This window comes from Globicephala melas, chromosome 1, assembly GCF_963455315.2.
Source record: "Globicephala melas chromosome 1, mGloMel1.2, whole genome shotgun sequence".
Lineage (NCBI taxonomy): Eukaryota > Metazoa > Chordata > Mammalia > Artiodactyla > Delphinidae > Globicephala > Globicephala melas.
Window position 1 is genome coordinate 53,160,468 of NC_083314.1, and position 15,260 is coordinate 53,175,727.

The following is a 15,260-nucleotide window of genomic DNA, read 5'->3' on the forward strand; positions in this document are numbered from 1 at the left end:
AGTTGGGATCTGACACCCAGAAGGGAAGCATGACACACAGATGAGGGACTCTCCACCTGCTAAAGGGGAAATCTCTAAATTCAAAGAAACAAATCGATTCCATGTCCTCCATTTCTGCAATTCCAGGAGATACCCCCAATTCAGCTCTATCCAGCTGTGGTGTCCTGGGCTAGCCACCGTGTGCTTCTCTATGCCTCGGATTCCTCACTTATAGAGCAGAGACTGGGCTCACTGCAAGGACTAAATAAGACAATTGCAGGTAAACTACCTCGCACAGTACCTCACACATACAAGGACCGAATAGCCCACAGTGGTAGGTTTTGAAAACGGAGAGCAGGTCATGGATGGGGTTCTGGTCCTTTTCAGTTAAACCACATTCCCCCATCCTCCCACCAATTGTCAGATGTCATCCTTTTCCTACCTTCTCTCTTTTCCACAAAAATTTTCCTGGTATTCATTATACCAATACACAAAGGATGAATAAAAACCAAGTTTAGGTGTAATGATTCTCTTCAATAAACACAAATTAGCTGTTTATTGTGGCAGGCCAAGAGACAAAGATACAAAAAATAGTCCTGACCCTAAGGAATTGCCAGTTGAGTAGTGGAGCAGATAGGAAAATGACCAGATAATGACAATTCCGCAAGATAGTAGCCGTAAGTGGGGTAGGCACGGGGTACAACAGGACACAGAGGAGGCACTAGAAATGATGCACAGCTTGAGTCGCCGGCCACCCACTCACCCCCAGAACTGCCTGGAGGAACATGCCTTACTTCCCTTCTTCCAGACACCACTGTGCAAGTAGCAAGCCCTGCTCCACCCTTACACCAAGGAGGAACAGCTGACCTGGACAGGACAGGCAGCAAATGCCATCTCAGTTTTGTCAGGTCGTTTTTTTATCACATTTGTCAACCCCTTCGCAGCTCCTAGAAGCCCACCAGATGTGATTTCAGGAAACATCCGGATGCCCCTCGCCAAGGAGTGGGCACATATGATGCCCCACTGGCGAATGTGAGAGCCCCATGAGCTCTGCTCAGGAGATGAGTACTGAGCAGGGTGGCGGAGGCAGCCCTGAGTAGCGGTGCATATTCATAGTTCCAAACTGGGGTTCCCCCAACTTCACGTCCTTCCCCTTGTTCACAAGCAATGCCACAGAGAAAGATCCCAGTGCCTCTCTCACCTGTCATACACAACTCCACTAATTGGAGGCAGCCAGTGGATAGTGAGGGACAGGGGGGTCTGCCCGATGACCATGGGTGGGATGGGAATGGGGGTGGGCTTTCGGCTTTGACTCCATTGTTGATATACAAGGTCCAAATAGCAGTGCATTCGGGCCACTTGGTTAGGGGTGAAGCTGTCAGTGCAGTCGTCATCTGCAGAGACAAAAAAGGGAACAAGAGAGATGGAGGTTTTAACCTGCAATGTCCACCAAGGTAGGGATAGATTTTGCCAGGAAATATCTAGGCTGGAGGTGGGAAAGAGAAGGCAGAGAAGAGCACTGGCTTGTCTCTAAAGTAAGTTGGGCTTGGTGTTTACCTTGATGTTGGCCAGAGTGAGACTCACGCCCTGGGGTTCAGGGTTGCTCTGAGCTGACATTGCTTACTCAGGAAACCACAAGATGGCAGTGTTTCAGCATATGGCCTTTTAATTCGTGAACATGTGTGGAGTTGCAGACACCTGCTTTACGCCCAATGACTTTGGCCCAGGTTAGTGAGTATTCATGGAGATGCTCAAGAGGAGAGAAAGCCAAAAAGTCGAGCAGGCAGCAGGACTGGGAATGGTGATCCTCAACTTCCTTTTAGAGCTGGTAAAATTTCCTATTAGGTACACTTTTCATAGGGTTAGAAAAGGAGTTATCTTAGCTTCCAGGCCTTCTTCCATGAAGGCCCACCAGTGAAACACTCCCCTCGGCTTCTTACATGTTTCCTCTGTCCACTTCAAAGGTGGTGCCTAAATAGCTCTGCCCTCCGCACCCCATTGTCTGGTCTCTCTGCCCCGGCAAGGGCCACTGTGTGCTTGTTGGGAGAGGCAAGGATGCTGGTCCTTATGAATTTGATGTACCTGAACCATGCACCAAGATGAGGCTTAGATAGGAATATATTGATGGGTCACCGACAGGACCAGCTCAGCACTTTTTCTTCCCTGCAAAAGCATGGTCAGCCTCTGTCCGTTATCTTTTCTTTCTTTCTTTTTTTTTTTGGATAGTTATCTAGAACTTATCACCAAGAAGCCCCTGGATGTTATAGAAAAATTACTTCCTTCCTTCACCACTGGAATAAGTCATCAAATCACATCAGTCCTTAATTTTAGGGATAAATTTCAGTCCATTATCAGGAGATGATGAGTAGTATTACTTTTTGACAGAAACAAGGGAGGTGTGAAAGGACAAAGAAGAAGCATAATCCAAGACAACAAAACCAGGACCAAGAAAGTACCGTTTTTTAAATGAAACAGTACCATGTTCTGTAGGCAAGCTAAGAATCAGCCCTTGTCTAGTGCTGGAAGAAGAGAATCTGATACTTTAAAAAATGACATAACAGAAAAAGGAACTCTGAGCTTAAAATTAACCAGGGCCATCTTCTTGACCAATTTCAGAAATAGTACAAAGAGCCACTTTGAACCAGAAACCTCTTTCTCCATCACCTTTGGACTCTCCTTCAGAGTAAATCCCTACGAATATGGGAAAGAAGCAAAATAACCAAGTTCTAGAGGTGAAAGGGCTCTCAAGAGGGCTTTTGGCTTTTTCCCTCTTTTTAACTGAGATAGAAATACACTTATCTTTTAATTTTTAGTGGAGGAGAATCTAGGCAATGAGACCCCTTAATATTTCAATATTTCTTTAAGTTCTTCAAAGACATGAAAAAAAAAAAAGAATATGCCATGACAAATACACTTCAACTCTCTGGCATGAATGACTGCTTGATAATCCTCTCTAATTCCCATACCTCCACCCTCCCGGCCCCAAAAGGTTCCCATGTAATCTTAATAAAAACAAAGACATCAGGACTGTTGTGATACCTGTATAACTCATGTAGTTGCTGAATGGAGCCCCTGGGAAGTGGGTGAAGCCACAGGTGTCATTGATAGGCTCTGGGTCCTGGCACAGCTTACTCTTGGGAGTGGGGGCAGTGTCGGCACAGAGGTCTCCTGTATCCATGGACGGCACCGTCTCCCTGCAGGGGTCGTCACAGGATTCTCTTTCACTGACCCCTTTGAAGACATGGTAGAGTCCCAGGACATGCCCCACCTCATGGATCATGATGTTGGTGTGGCCAGGCATGCCATAATAGGCTGGGTTGAGGACAACACCACCTGTAATGGAAGGTTTGCAAACATCTCTAAGCATGTAATGAACAGCCACCCTCTGTCTGCTGATAAACATTGAATGTTCAATTCCAGCCTCTAAGGGGATGCTTTATAACTTCTAGTGGCACTCAGTCCCTGGTCTTCCCTCTGGCCACAAATACCTTCTGAACCAATCAGCAAACATGTCTTTAACCTCTGTCTTGGGTGAGTGCTGTATTAAATGCCAGGGATAATAATACAGACAAGGTGACATTATAGAGGGCCAGGATTCTCAGCCCTGGCTGTGCATTAAAATCACTTGTTGAAAAATACAGACGTCCAAATGCCAGCCCCAGTGAAATGAATCCAAACAGTTGAGGATGGGGTACATGCCTCAGTATTTTTTAAAACTTCCCAGGTTGAGAGCCATTGGTCTAAGTGAAAGCACATGCGATTCTCTGAGGACCTGAACAGCTATCTGACCTTCTAGAAGCTCAGTTTTGTTGTCGGTAAAGTGGAGATGAGAGCACTCCTTTTTTTAAAGCATTTGGCACATTGAAGGAGTTTAGTAAATGACAGTTGTACATGCTGCTTCTGATTTTATGACCCCTAATCTCAAGGAGCTAACAACCATTGAGACAAAAGACAAGTCCAACTGAACTACCATGAAATTCTGAATGTCATGGGCACTACAGGAATTTGCTCCACTCTCATTCCTCCCAAATCTCCCTGAGAACACCAAGGGAGGTGCTTCAGAGAAGAGTTCCATCCATTGCATCCAATCTGGGCTTAGATGAAAGACCTAGTGGTATCACTGTATATTACAAAAGAAAAGGCTAAGGATCTCTGAGTGTCCCAACTTCTATCTGTCTAGTTCCCAATCCCTGCTTCTCTCCTCTCCCCATTGAAGACTCTCCTTCTCCACCCCTAAACATTGTCAGGATCAGACCCATCTTCATCTCCAGTACCTGGAACAGGGAATGCCAACAGCTCTGGACCAACCCTCTGGTGTCCAGAGTCATCCTAGCTATATTTCCAGGCTGATCCTGCCCTTGTGTCCCAGATCCAATCCCAGTTCCCCAGACTTGCTTCATTCCTCCTACCTAAGTCCTCCCTGTATCAATAGTCTGCTGAGTATAGCGGGCCCCCCAGAAGAATAGCCCTGCCTTTCTTTTGCCAGATCATATTCAATATGTCCCATTCCTGAACTCTATACAATACCCTATAGACAACTACATACATGGTTTTATGGGCAGGATACAGTCACCAGGGTATCTGGTGCCACACCCATTGGTTTCTGTAATGGGCAGCTCAGTCTGCCTTATTAGGGACTACCTTATTGCAAAGGGCAGTTTCTAAATCCAAGTTCTAGTTTATTCTAGTCTGCCCAGACATGCTGACATTAACCAAGCCATGCTTAGACTTGTCCTGAGATATATTGTCTACTTTCACATCTAAAACAAAGCTAGACCTCATCTTCCTTGTTTATCATTTCTATTACTTCCAGTAAACATTCAACATTATTTTTTCCTTTTATAAAAATATATTCTGTATAATTTTATACATTTGTGCATCATTATTATATCAAACTATTAGGTAAAAATTAGTTTGAAAACAGATCTATTTCAAAAACATCCAGGGTGTCCAGTATTTGAATAAACCTGGTAAAATGAGATATTTCCATCTTTCAAGATGCCTTCCACTTCATGGTTACATATCCAGTTTCAGTAATAATTATCATCAAAGTTATACACCATTATGCTCTCAGTTCTCCAACAGCAATATCGACCTTCACATCAATGAGGATTCTAACAGAACATGTCTTTGTTCTCTCCAAATTGCCTATACCCATTTGCCAGAATCAAACTTTGAAAGGCTACAACTTGCCTATAAGTTTTGAGTATCTACGCTGAGTAGTTTTTCCCAAATTGTGTTCATAAACTCTGGTCCTGGGTGATACTTTGCAAAAAAAAAGTAGTATCAGTGGTTAAATATGCTTGAAGAAAGAAAGGTAGCATGCCATACGTTCTCTGGAAGATTCACATTGTACCTGAGAACTGTTTTGTTAAAGGTTCTGAAAAGTCCTGCAGCAATTTTGTTTAATCCTTTGTGCCCCAAATTTATTTGAACACAGAACCTGTTTAGGGTAGAATACTTTTTGACATCTGGAATACTGAATTACTCGGAGCGCAATTCATGAAATACTACCAAAGACCAAAAAGCCTCCCAATCAATAGTTATCTTCTATCCACATTCTTGCCCCTGAGCAAATGTCAAATACCTCCTCATCCTATGGTAAGTCCAAAACAAGTTCTCTTGGGATCTCCTCCAGCAGCAGAGAAAGGAACTAGAGCTGAACAGAAATAAGGTTCCAGGAAGAAGGGCTAGCAAAAGTAGCATGTGTCAAAGACATATGCTAGGAGTGTGGCCTTAGGGCACTCAAAGTGGATATGAGCATGGTCATGATAATAGTAGGCTTCTTATCAACCTCTAGAAGTCTCTGCCTCAAGTCCAAATGAGATTTTTCCAAATCTAAAAATATTCACAGTCTCCTTTCAATAAACCTGGTTATTTATAAGAGGAGGAAAAAGCATAAACATGCAAATCCTCAGCCCTGCCAGCAAATCTCCTCCATATCAAGGACAATTGGCCAGAGTTCTCAACCACAGCACCCTTAACACACATCCCCAAAGCAGGAGAATATAGATTTAACCACACGGCACTTAAATTTTAACGAAAAGCATAAGCCTTTGAACATATTTACTGACAGTTATACTTTTGATTCCAGGGAGATGATACTTCTAGCCCCAAATCATCTGTATGGAACACCTAGTAATGAGCTTAGTTACTATATAATTAGAATAGTGCATACTCTCATTCAGGAGTAAGTGCTGTGTACACCAACCTATGTTAAGGAAAAAGGCCAAGACCCTGGACCTCTTACAGTAATTCTGTCCAGTAGACCCCAAGGTTATAGACTAGAACTTAAGGATTTTGAAATGTGGTCCTGACCCTGACTAGCTGTGTGACACTGGCCCTGCTCTTTAACCTTTCCCAGGGTCTCTTCTGTAAAGTGAGGGGGCTACACAGGCTTATGGCTAAGAGTCCTTCCTATTCTCTTCCTGTGCCTCTGAGAGCTAGCATGCAGGACTGAGTGAGACAATCATAAAAACCACGTGGAGAAATTTGTGTTATGGACCGTCACCACCTCGGCTTGGTGAGTTGTGTTCCCAGACTCCCATCTCTCAGTAGCCTGAGAAGGGGAAAGGCTGGGAATGAGCAGCCGGAGACATCTACTCTCTATCTGCTACAGATGGTCAAGTGATCCACTTACTGCCTGTTCATCCTCACACCCTTCCCGCAAGGGTGCACTCTCCTTCCTCTCTCCTGAGCATGGGCGTCCCACCCTGTTCTCAATCCCTCTTTATTGCAGCTAAAACAAACTGGTTAAGTTATTAGGGGAGTGGGTTTTAATCACTCAGAGACACACACACTGATACACCCATATAGGGAAGAAAGACATTAACCTATTTCATGGTTTACTTTATAAAAGTTCTTTCACATTTTGATGAAAATAACACACACACACACACACCCCACACGCTCATGCCAAAGTCTGAGTGAGGCATAAGACTCAAAATCTAAAGAGGAATGTTGGTCAAAATTTAAAAAGAGGTGGCGCAGTGGTTGAGAGTCCGCCTGCCGATGCAGGGGACACGGGTTCGTGCCCCGGTCCGGGAAGATCCCACATGCCGCGGAGTGGCTGCGCCCGTGAGCCATGGTCGCTGAGCCTGCGCGTCCGGAGCCTCTGCTCCGCAACGGAAGAGGCCACAGCAGTGAGAGGCCCGCGTACCGCAAAAAACAAAACACAACAAAACAAAACAAAACACTGTTCATTTTTGTCTCTTCTCATCTGGAAGGATAAAATTAAAACATAATTGAGGGATAAATGTGGTGATAGGATGGGAGGGACGGGATTCCCTTTCCTACAATAGAATTCCTTCCTTTGTGTTCTCTGCTCTCATCTGCCATTTTGAAACAGGAAGTAGAAGGACATGTCAATATATGTTTCAACCATACCTTGGCCCTTCAGTCTTCACTCTGAGACACTATTAGACTATTAGACTCTCTCTACTCTCATTCACCTCCCCAACGCCTGTCCTACAAGGCTTCCTAGGGACTGACCACCAGACCAAGAGCACCTACTCAGGGGAAATTTTGAAGTAATAGTGTGAATTGAGGGGCAACATTTTGGAAATACTAACATTTCACCCAAGTGGTTCCTTGCCTCCCTCCCCCTTACCCTACTGCCAGACTCTCTTGCATACGTTCATTACCTGCATTCGTTCATTACCTTACATTACAGAGTGAAAGGCAAGGAAAGAAGTCCTTTATCTGGATGTGAGATTTCCAAAACCTATACCATTCCCTGAGAGGACTCCATGGTTTAGCCAGCATGATGGATAAATGGAGGAAAGTAATCCTTGCCTGACATTACCAACACTACCACCACATTTTAGCCTAGAAAAGATTCTCCTAAGCCAGAGGAAAAGAGATAAAAAGGAAATAATGGGAATGTATAGATGGTGGCTGGTCCAGATAAAATGGACTGTAATCCATCTTTTGAGATCCCAGTAAAGGGATAAAGATTCAAGATAGGTGCATGTGATCTGACAACAGGGGTTTTTTTTCCTCATTCCAGTGATGGATTCCTGAGTAAGGAGCCTAGTTCTAAAGAATAATGCTGACCAGTGAGGCTAAGAGGGCAGGGTGATAGAGAGCTTTCCAGAGAATTCCTGAAGGTGAAGGACCCTGTGATAGGAACAAGGGTCATCTTAGGTTACCAGCATCACCTGATGACTAAGGACAAAATGGATCCTTCCATCTATGGCCTTGGCATTTATAAGTCAGCTCTGCAGTTAGATACAGACCCAGGCAAAAGAAACTCAATTGACTAAGAATAAATCTCTACTACCCAGCAACAGCGGGGCTCAAAATAAGTATAAAGTTCATTATAGAAGAATAAATAAAAGTTACATTTCTTGCATACCTGAATGTTGTACTGGAACGTGAACTCACTACATGCCAGTACCACTTACTTGTACATAGAACATAATATGAATGGGGCTTTCTGGATTTAGCAACTGGTGGCCATGTGTGGCGCAGCTGTTGCTTAATGGACTGGCGGGGAGCACAAATACCTTCTTAAGAGAACTTTCAGCCTTGATTATAAGAGACGAACTAAAACACTAAGACAGGGTTGTTGTGTGGTCCAGAGGATGGTGCAGGGGAAGAAAAGAGAGAAGTTGCTGATTAAAAGATTAAATCTCAGTAGCAGACAGCCAAGCTCCCAAAGTGATGCTGTATCCAAGTTCCAACTGGCTTTTCCCAGCTTAAGCACAAGACCGCCAGAGTAGCACGTGGCAAAGAGAATGATTCCCAAAGTCACTTCTATTAAAAACAAAACAAAACAAAAAGGAAACTCAGGCAGCTTGAGGAAAGGACATGAGTTGAAATGACTTTAAAAGAGTTCTGTAAAACTTTTAGGGCTGAATGTTATATGCCCATAAAACAAGGAGGTTCAGAGCTGGTCTGCAGGTGCCTCCATAATTACTTCCAGTTACTGGCTGAGACACACTCCCCCAGTCACACTCTGCAAGGAAGTGACAAAGCTATCAAAATGTGTGGGGCTCCAAGGAAGGAGCACTTTGGAGCAGGGCAAGGGAAGAAAGTGGCAGAGGTGGGCTGACAGACAAAGGGAAAGAAAGAAATGGAAAAGGTTAAAAAAAATCACAAGTGCTTAGAAAATGAAGCAAACTTTTAACAGAACCAGCCCAGGAACCATTCATCTCCAAATCTTATATTGGCTTCTTAGTTTTACAGCCTGTGGTCTCATTAGAAAGAAGTCCTAGTTCGGGACAAGACTGAACAAAGAGAAGAATGTGTAGAGGGTAAAGATTTTGCAAAGTCTGATGTCATTTTTTATCTCCTTTTAAACTCTTTCAGCCACTCCTACCCACAACGGGCAAGCACTCCAGGCTTGCTTTTTTTTTTTTTTTTTTTAACATCTTTATTGGAGTATAATTGCTTTACATTGCTGTGCTAGTTTCTGCTGTATAACAAAGTGAATCAGCTATACGTATACATATATCCCCATATCTCCTCCCTCTTGTGTCTCCCTCCCACCCTCCCTATCTCACCCCTCTAGGTGGTAACAAAACATGGAGCTGATCTCCCTGTGCTATGTGGCTGCTTCCCACTAGCTATATATTTCACATTTGGTAGAGTATATATGTCCATGCCACTCTCTCACTTCATCCCAGCTTACACTTCCCCCTGCCCGTGTCCTCAAGTCCATTCTCTGCATCTGCATCTTTATTCCTGTCCTGCCCCTAGGTTCTTCAGAACCTTTTTCTTTTTTTTTCTTAGATTCCATATATATGTGTTAGCATACGGTATTTGTTTTTCTCTTTCTGACTTACTTCACTCTGTATGACAGACTCAAGGTCCATCCACCTCACTACAAATAACTCAATTTCGTTTCTTTATATGGCTGAGTAAAATTCCATTGTGTATATGTACCACACCTTCTTTATCCATTCATCTGTCAGTGGACACTTAGGTTGCTTCCATGTTCTGGCTATTGTAAATAGAGCTGCAATGAACATTGTGGAACATGACTCTATTTGAATTATGGTTTTCTCTGGGTATATGCCCAGTAGTGGGATTGCTGGGTCAAATGGTAGTTCTATATTTAGCTTTTTAAGGAACCTCCATACTGTTCTCCATAGTGGCTGTATCAATTTACATTCCCACCAACAGTGCAAGAGGGTTCCCTTTTCTCCACACCCTCTCCAGCATTTATAGTTTGTAGATTTTTTGATGATGGTCATTCTGACTGGTGTGAGGTGATACCTCATTGTAGTTTTGATCTGCATTTCTCTAACGATTAGTAATGTTGAGCATCCTTTCATGTGTTTGTTGGCAATCTGTATATCTTCTTTGGAGAAATGTCTACTTAGGTCTTCTGCCCATTTTTGGGCAAATATTTTATTCCATTCTGAGGGATGTCTTTTCATCTCGTTTATGGTTTCCTTTGCTGTGCAAAAGCTTTTAAGTTTCATTAGGTCCCATTTGTTGATTTTTGTTTTTATTTCCATTTCTCTAGGAGGTGGGCCTAAAAGGATCTTGCTGTGATTTAAATCATAGAGTGTTCTGCATATATTTTCCTCTAAGAGTTTTATAGTCTCTGGCCTTACATTTAGGTCTTTAATCCAATTTGAGTTCATTTTTGTGTATGGTGTTAGGGAGTGTTCTAATTTCATTCTTTTACATGTAGCTGTCCAGTTTTCCCAGCACCACTTATTGAAGAGGCTGTCTTTTCTCCATTGTATATTCTTGCCTCCTTTATCAAAGATAAGGTGACCATATGTGCTTGGATTTATCTCTGGGCTTTCTGTCCTGTTCCATTGATCTATATTTCTGTTTTTGTGCCAGTACCATACTGTCTTGATTACTGTAGCTTTGTAGTATAGTCTGACATCAGAGAGCCTGATTCCTCCAGCTGTGTTTTTCTTTCTCAAGATTGCTCCGGCTATTTGGGGTCTTATGTGTTTCCATACAAATTCTGAAATTTTTTGTTCTTGTTCTATGAAAAATGCCATTGGTAGATTGATACGGATTGCGCTGAATCTGTAGATTGCTTTGGGTATTATAGTCATTTTCACAATGTTGATTCTTCCAATCCAAGAACACAGTATATCTCTCCATCTGTTTGTATCATCTTTACTTTCTTGCATCAGTGTCTTATAGTTTTCTGCATACAGGTATTTTGTCTCCTTAGTTAGGTTTATTCCTAGGTATTTTATTCTTTTTGTTGCAATGGTAAATGGGAGTGTTTCCTTAATTTCTCTTTCAGATTTTTCATCATTCGTGTATATGAATGCAAGACATTTCTGTGCATTAATTTTGTATCCTGCAACTTTCCCCAATGCACTGATTAGCTCTAGTAGTTTTCTGGTAGCATCTTTAGGATTCTGTATGTATAGTATTGTGTCATCTGCAAACAGTGACAGTTGTATTTCTTCTTTTCCGATTTGGATTCATGTTATTTCTTTTTCTTCTCTGATTGCTGTGGCTAAAGCTTCCAAAACTGTGTTGAATAATAGTGGTGAGAGAGGGCCACCTTGCCTTGTTCCTAATCTTAGTGGAAATGGTTTCAGTTTTTCACCATTGAGAATGATGTTGGCTGTGGGACTGTCATAAATGGCCTTTATTATGTTGAGGTAAGTTCCCTCTATGCCTACTTTCTGGAGGCATTTTATCATCAATGGATGTTGAATTTTGTCAAAAGCTTTTTCTGCATCTATTGAGGTGATCATATGGTTTTCTCCTTCAATTTGTTAATATGGTTTATCACATTGATTGATTTGCGTATATTGAAGAGTCCTTGCATTCCTGGGATAAACTGCATTTGATCATGGTGTATGATCCTTTTAATGTGTTGTTGGATTCTGTTTGCTAGTATTTTGTTGAGGATTTTTGCATCTATGTTCATCAGTGATATTGGCCTGTAGTTTTATTTCTTTGTGACAGCTTTGTCTGGTCTTGGTATCAGGTTGATGGTGGCCTCATAGAATGAGTTTGCGAATGTTCCTCCCTCTGCTATAGTTTGGAAGAGTGTGAGAAGGACAGGTGTTAGCTCTTCTCTAAATGTTTGATAGAATTCACCTGTCAATATATCTGGTCCTGGGCTTTTGTTTGTTGGAAGATTTTTAATCACTGTCTCAATTTAAGTGCTTGTGATTGGTCCGTTTATATTTTCTATTTCTTCCTGCTTCAGTCTCGGAAGGTTGTGCTTTTCTAAGAATTTGCCTATTTCTTCCAGGTTGTCCATTTTATTGGCATATAATTGCTTGTAGTAATCCCTCATGATTCTTTGTATTTCTGCAGGGTCAGCTGTTACTTCTCCTTTATCTTTTCTAATTCTATTGATTTGAGTCTTCTCCCTTTTTTTTTCTTGATGAGTCTGGCTAATGGTTTATCAATTTTGTTTCTCTTCTCAAAGAGCCAGCTTTTAGTTTTATTGATCTTTGCTATCGTTTCCTTCATTTCTTTTTCATTTATTTCTGATCTGATCTTTCTGATTTCTTTTCTTCTGCCAAATTTGTGGTTCTTTTTGTTCTTCTTTTTCTAATTGCTTTAGCTGTAAGGTTAGGTTGTTTATCTGAGATTTTTCTTGTTTCTTGAGGTAGGATTGTATTGCTCTAAACTCCCCTCTTAGAAATGCTTTTGCTGCATCGCATAGGTTTTGCGTTGTCGTTTTTTCATTGTCGTTTGTTTCTAGGTATTTTTTGATTTCCTCTTTGATTTCTTCAGTGATCTCTTTGTTATTTAGTAGTGTGTTGCTTAGCCTCCATGTATTTGTATTTTTTACAGAGTTTTTCTGTAATCGATATCTAGTCTCATAGTGTTGTGGTCAGAAAAGATACTTGATACAATTTCAATTTTCTTAAATTTACTGAGGCTTGATTTGTGACCCAAGACATGATCTATCCTGGAGAATGTTCCATAAGCACTTGAGAAGAAAGTGTATTCTGTTGTTTTTGGATGGAATGTCCTATAAATATCAATTAAGTCCATCTTGTTTAATGTGTCATTTAAAGCTTGTGTTTCCTTGTTTATTTTCATTTTGGATGATCTGTCCATTGATGAAAGTGGAGTGTTAAAGTCCCCCACTATGATTGTTTTAATGTCGATTTCCCCTTTTATGGCTGTTAGCATTTGCCTTATGTATTGAGTGCTCCTATGTTGGGTGCATAAATATTTATAATCATTATATCTTCTTCTTGGATTGATCCCTTGATCAATCCAAGATTGATCATTATGTCGTGTCCTTCTTTCTCTCTTGGAATAGTCTTTATTTTAAAGTCTATTTTTTGATGTTAGAATTGGCACTCCATCTTTCTTTTGATTTCCATTTGCATGGAATATCTTTTTCCATCCCCTCACTTTCAGTCTGTATGTGTCCCTAGGTCTGAAGTGGGTCTCTTGTAGACAGCATATATACAGGTTGTGCTTTTGTATCCATTCAGCCAGTCTATGTCTTTTGGTTGGAGCATTTAATCCATTTACATTTAAGATAGTTATCCTTTATGTATGTTCCTATTACCATTTTCTTAACTGTTTTGGGCTTGTTATTGTAGGTCTTTTCCTACTCTTGTGTTTCCTGCATAGAGAAGTTCCTTTAGCATTTGTTGTAAAGCTGGTTTGGTGGTACTGAATTCTCTTAGCTTTTGCTTGTCTGTAAAGGTTTTAATTTCTCTGTCGAATCTGAATGAGTTCCTTGCTGAGTAGAGTAACTTTTGTTGTAGGTTTTTCTCTTTCATCACTTTAAATATGTCCTACCATTCCCGTCTAGCTTGCAGATTTTCTGCTGAAAGATCAGCTGTTAACCTTATGGGGATTCCCTTGTATGCTATTTGTTGCTTTCCCTTGCTGCTTTTAATATTTTTTCTTTGTATTTAATTTTTGATAGTTTGATTAATATGTGTCTTGGCGTGTTTCTCCTTGAATTAATCCTGTATGGGACTCTCTGTGCTTTCTGGACTTGATTGACTATTTCCTTTCCCATATTAAGGAAGTTTTCAACTATAATCTCTTCAAATACTCTCTCAGTCCCTTTCTTTTTCTCTTATTCTTCTGGGACCCCTATAATTCAAATGTTGGTGCATTTAATGTTGTCCCAGAGGTCTCTGAGACTGTCCTCAATTCTTTTCATTCTTTTTCTCTTTATTCTGCTCTGTGGTAGTTATTTCCACTATTTTATCTTTCAGGTCAATTATCCGTTCTTCTGCCTCAGTTATTATGCTATTGATTCCTTCTAGTGAACTTTTAATTTCATTTATTGTGTTGTTCATCATTGTTTGTTTGCTCTTTAGTTCTTCCAGGTCCTTCTTAAATGTTTCTTTTATTTTCTCCATTCCATTTCCAAGATTTTGGATCATCTTTACTATCATTACTCTGAATTCTTTTTCAGGTAAACTGCCTACTTCCTCTTCATTTGTTTGGTCTGGTGGGTTTTTACTTTGATCCTTCATCTGCTGTGTGTTTCTCTATTTTCTCATTTTGCTTAACTTACTGCCTTTGGGGTCTCCTTTTCTCAGGCTGCATGTTCGTAGTTCCCATTGTTTTTGGTGTCTGCCCGCAGTGGGTAAGGTTGGTTCAGTGGGTTGTGTAAGCTTCCTGGTGGAGGGGACTCGTGCCTGTGTTCTGGTGGATGAGGCTGGATCTTGTCTTTCTGGTGCAGAACTACATCCAGTGGTGTGTTTTGGGGTGTCTGTGAACTTAATATGATTTTAGGCAGCCTCTCTGCTAATGGGTGGGGTTGTAGTCCTGTCTTGCTAGTTATTTGGCATGGAGTATCCAGCACTGGAGCTTGCTGGTCGTTGAGTGGAGCTGGGTTTTAGCCTTGAGATGGAGATCTCTGGGAGACATGGGGCTGGGAGGTCTCTGGTGGTTCAATGTCCTGAACTCAGCACTCCCACCTCAGAGGCTCAGGCCTGAAACCTGGCTAGAGCACCAAGACCCTTTCAGCCACAGCAACAAAGAATGGAAGAGCGTTTTTGTGTGGTCTGCTAGTCTTCTACTAGTCCCTGATTTTCCAATCCACTCAGGAAGCAGATTCCTGTTTTCATGTTGTATTGATTTTCTATTGCCATTGTTCTTTCAATGTCTCCTCAGCTATCCAGGGCTCAGCCACCTCACTCTTCTCGGCTGTGGCCCCTGGGGACTCAGAACTGCAATGTGGCCCAGCATCCCACAGGGTTGGGGGAGGGACGGGGGTGGAGGCCCGCCCTAGGCCTGGCATCGGGGACAGGTGAACACCACTAGCCCTGCTCAAGCTATGGAAGAAGAACCTGCAATCTGGAGAAGAAGAACTGGCGTTCAGGCTGGACCACTCTGAAGCCAAGGCC

General features: G+C 41.8%; 1 protein-coding gene across 4 annotated transcripts in view; it reads right to left on the reverse strand.

The window, feature by feature from the left end:
• PAPPA2 (pappalysin 2) overlaps positions 1–15,260 on the reverse strand; it is a 565,818-nt gene that overhangs the window by 163,260 nt on the left and 387,298 nt on the right. For all 4 annotated transcript variants that reach the window (XR_009563406.1, XM_060295976.1, XM_030875398.2 and 1 more), the window contains 2 exons: positions 3,019–3,312; positions 1,181–1,373 (listed from right to left, as the gene is read on the reverse strand). Coding sequence is in view for 3 of the 4 variants with exons in the window: in XM_060295976.1 (XP_060151959.1) it covers positions 1,181–1,373; positions 3,019–3,312 (487 nt within the window). In the remaining variant the exon portion in view is untranslated. The remainder of the gene's footprint in view (positions 1–1,180; positions 1,374–3,018; positions 3,313–15,260) is intronic.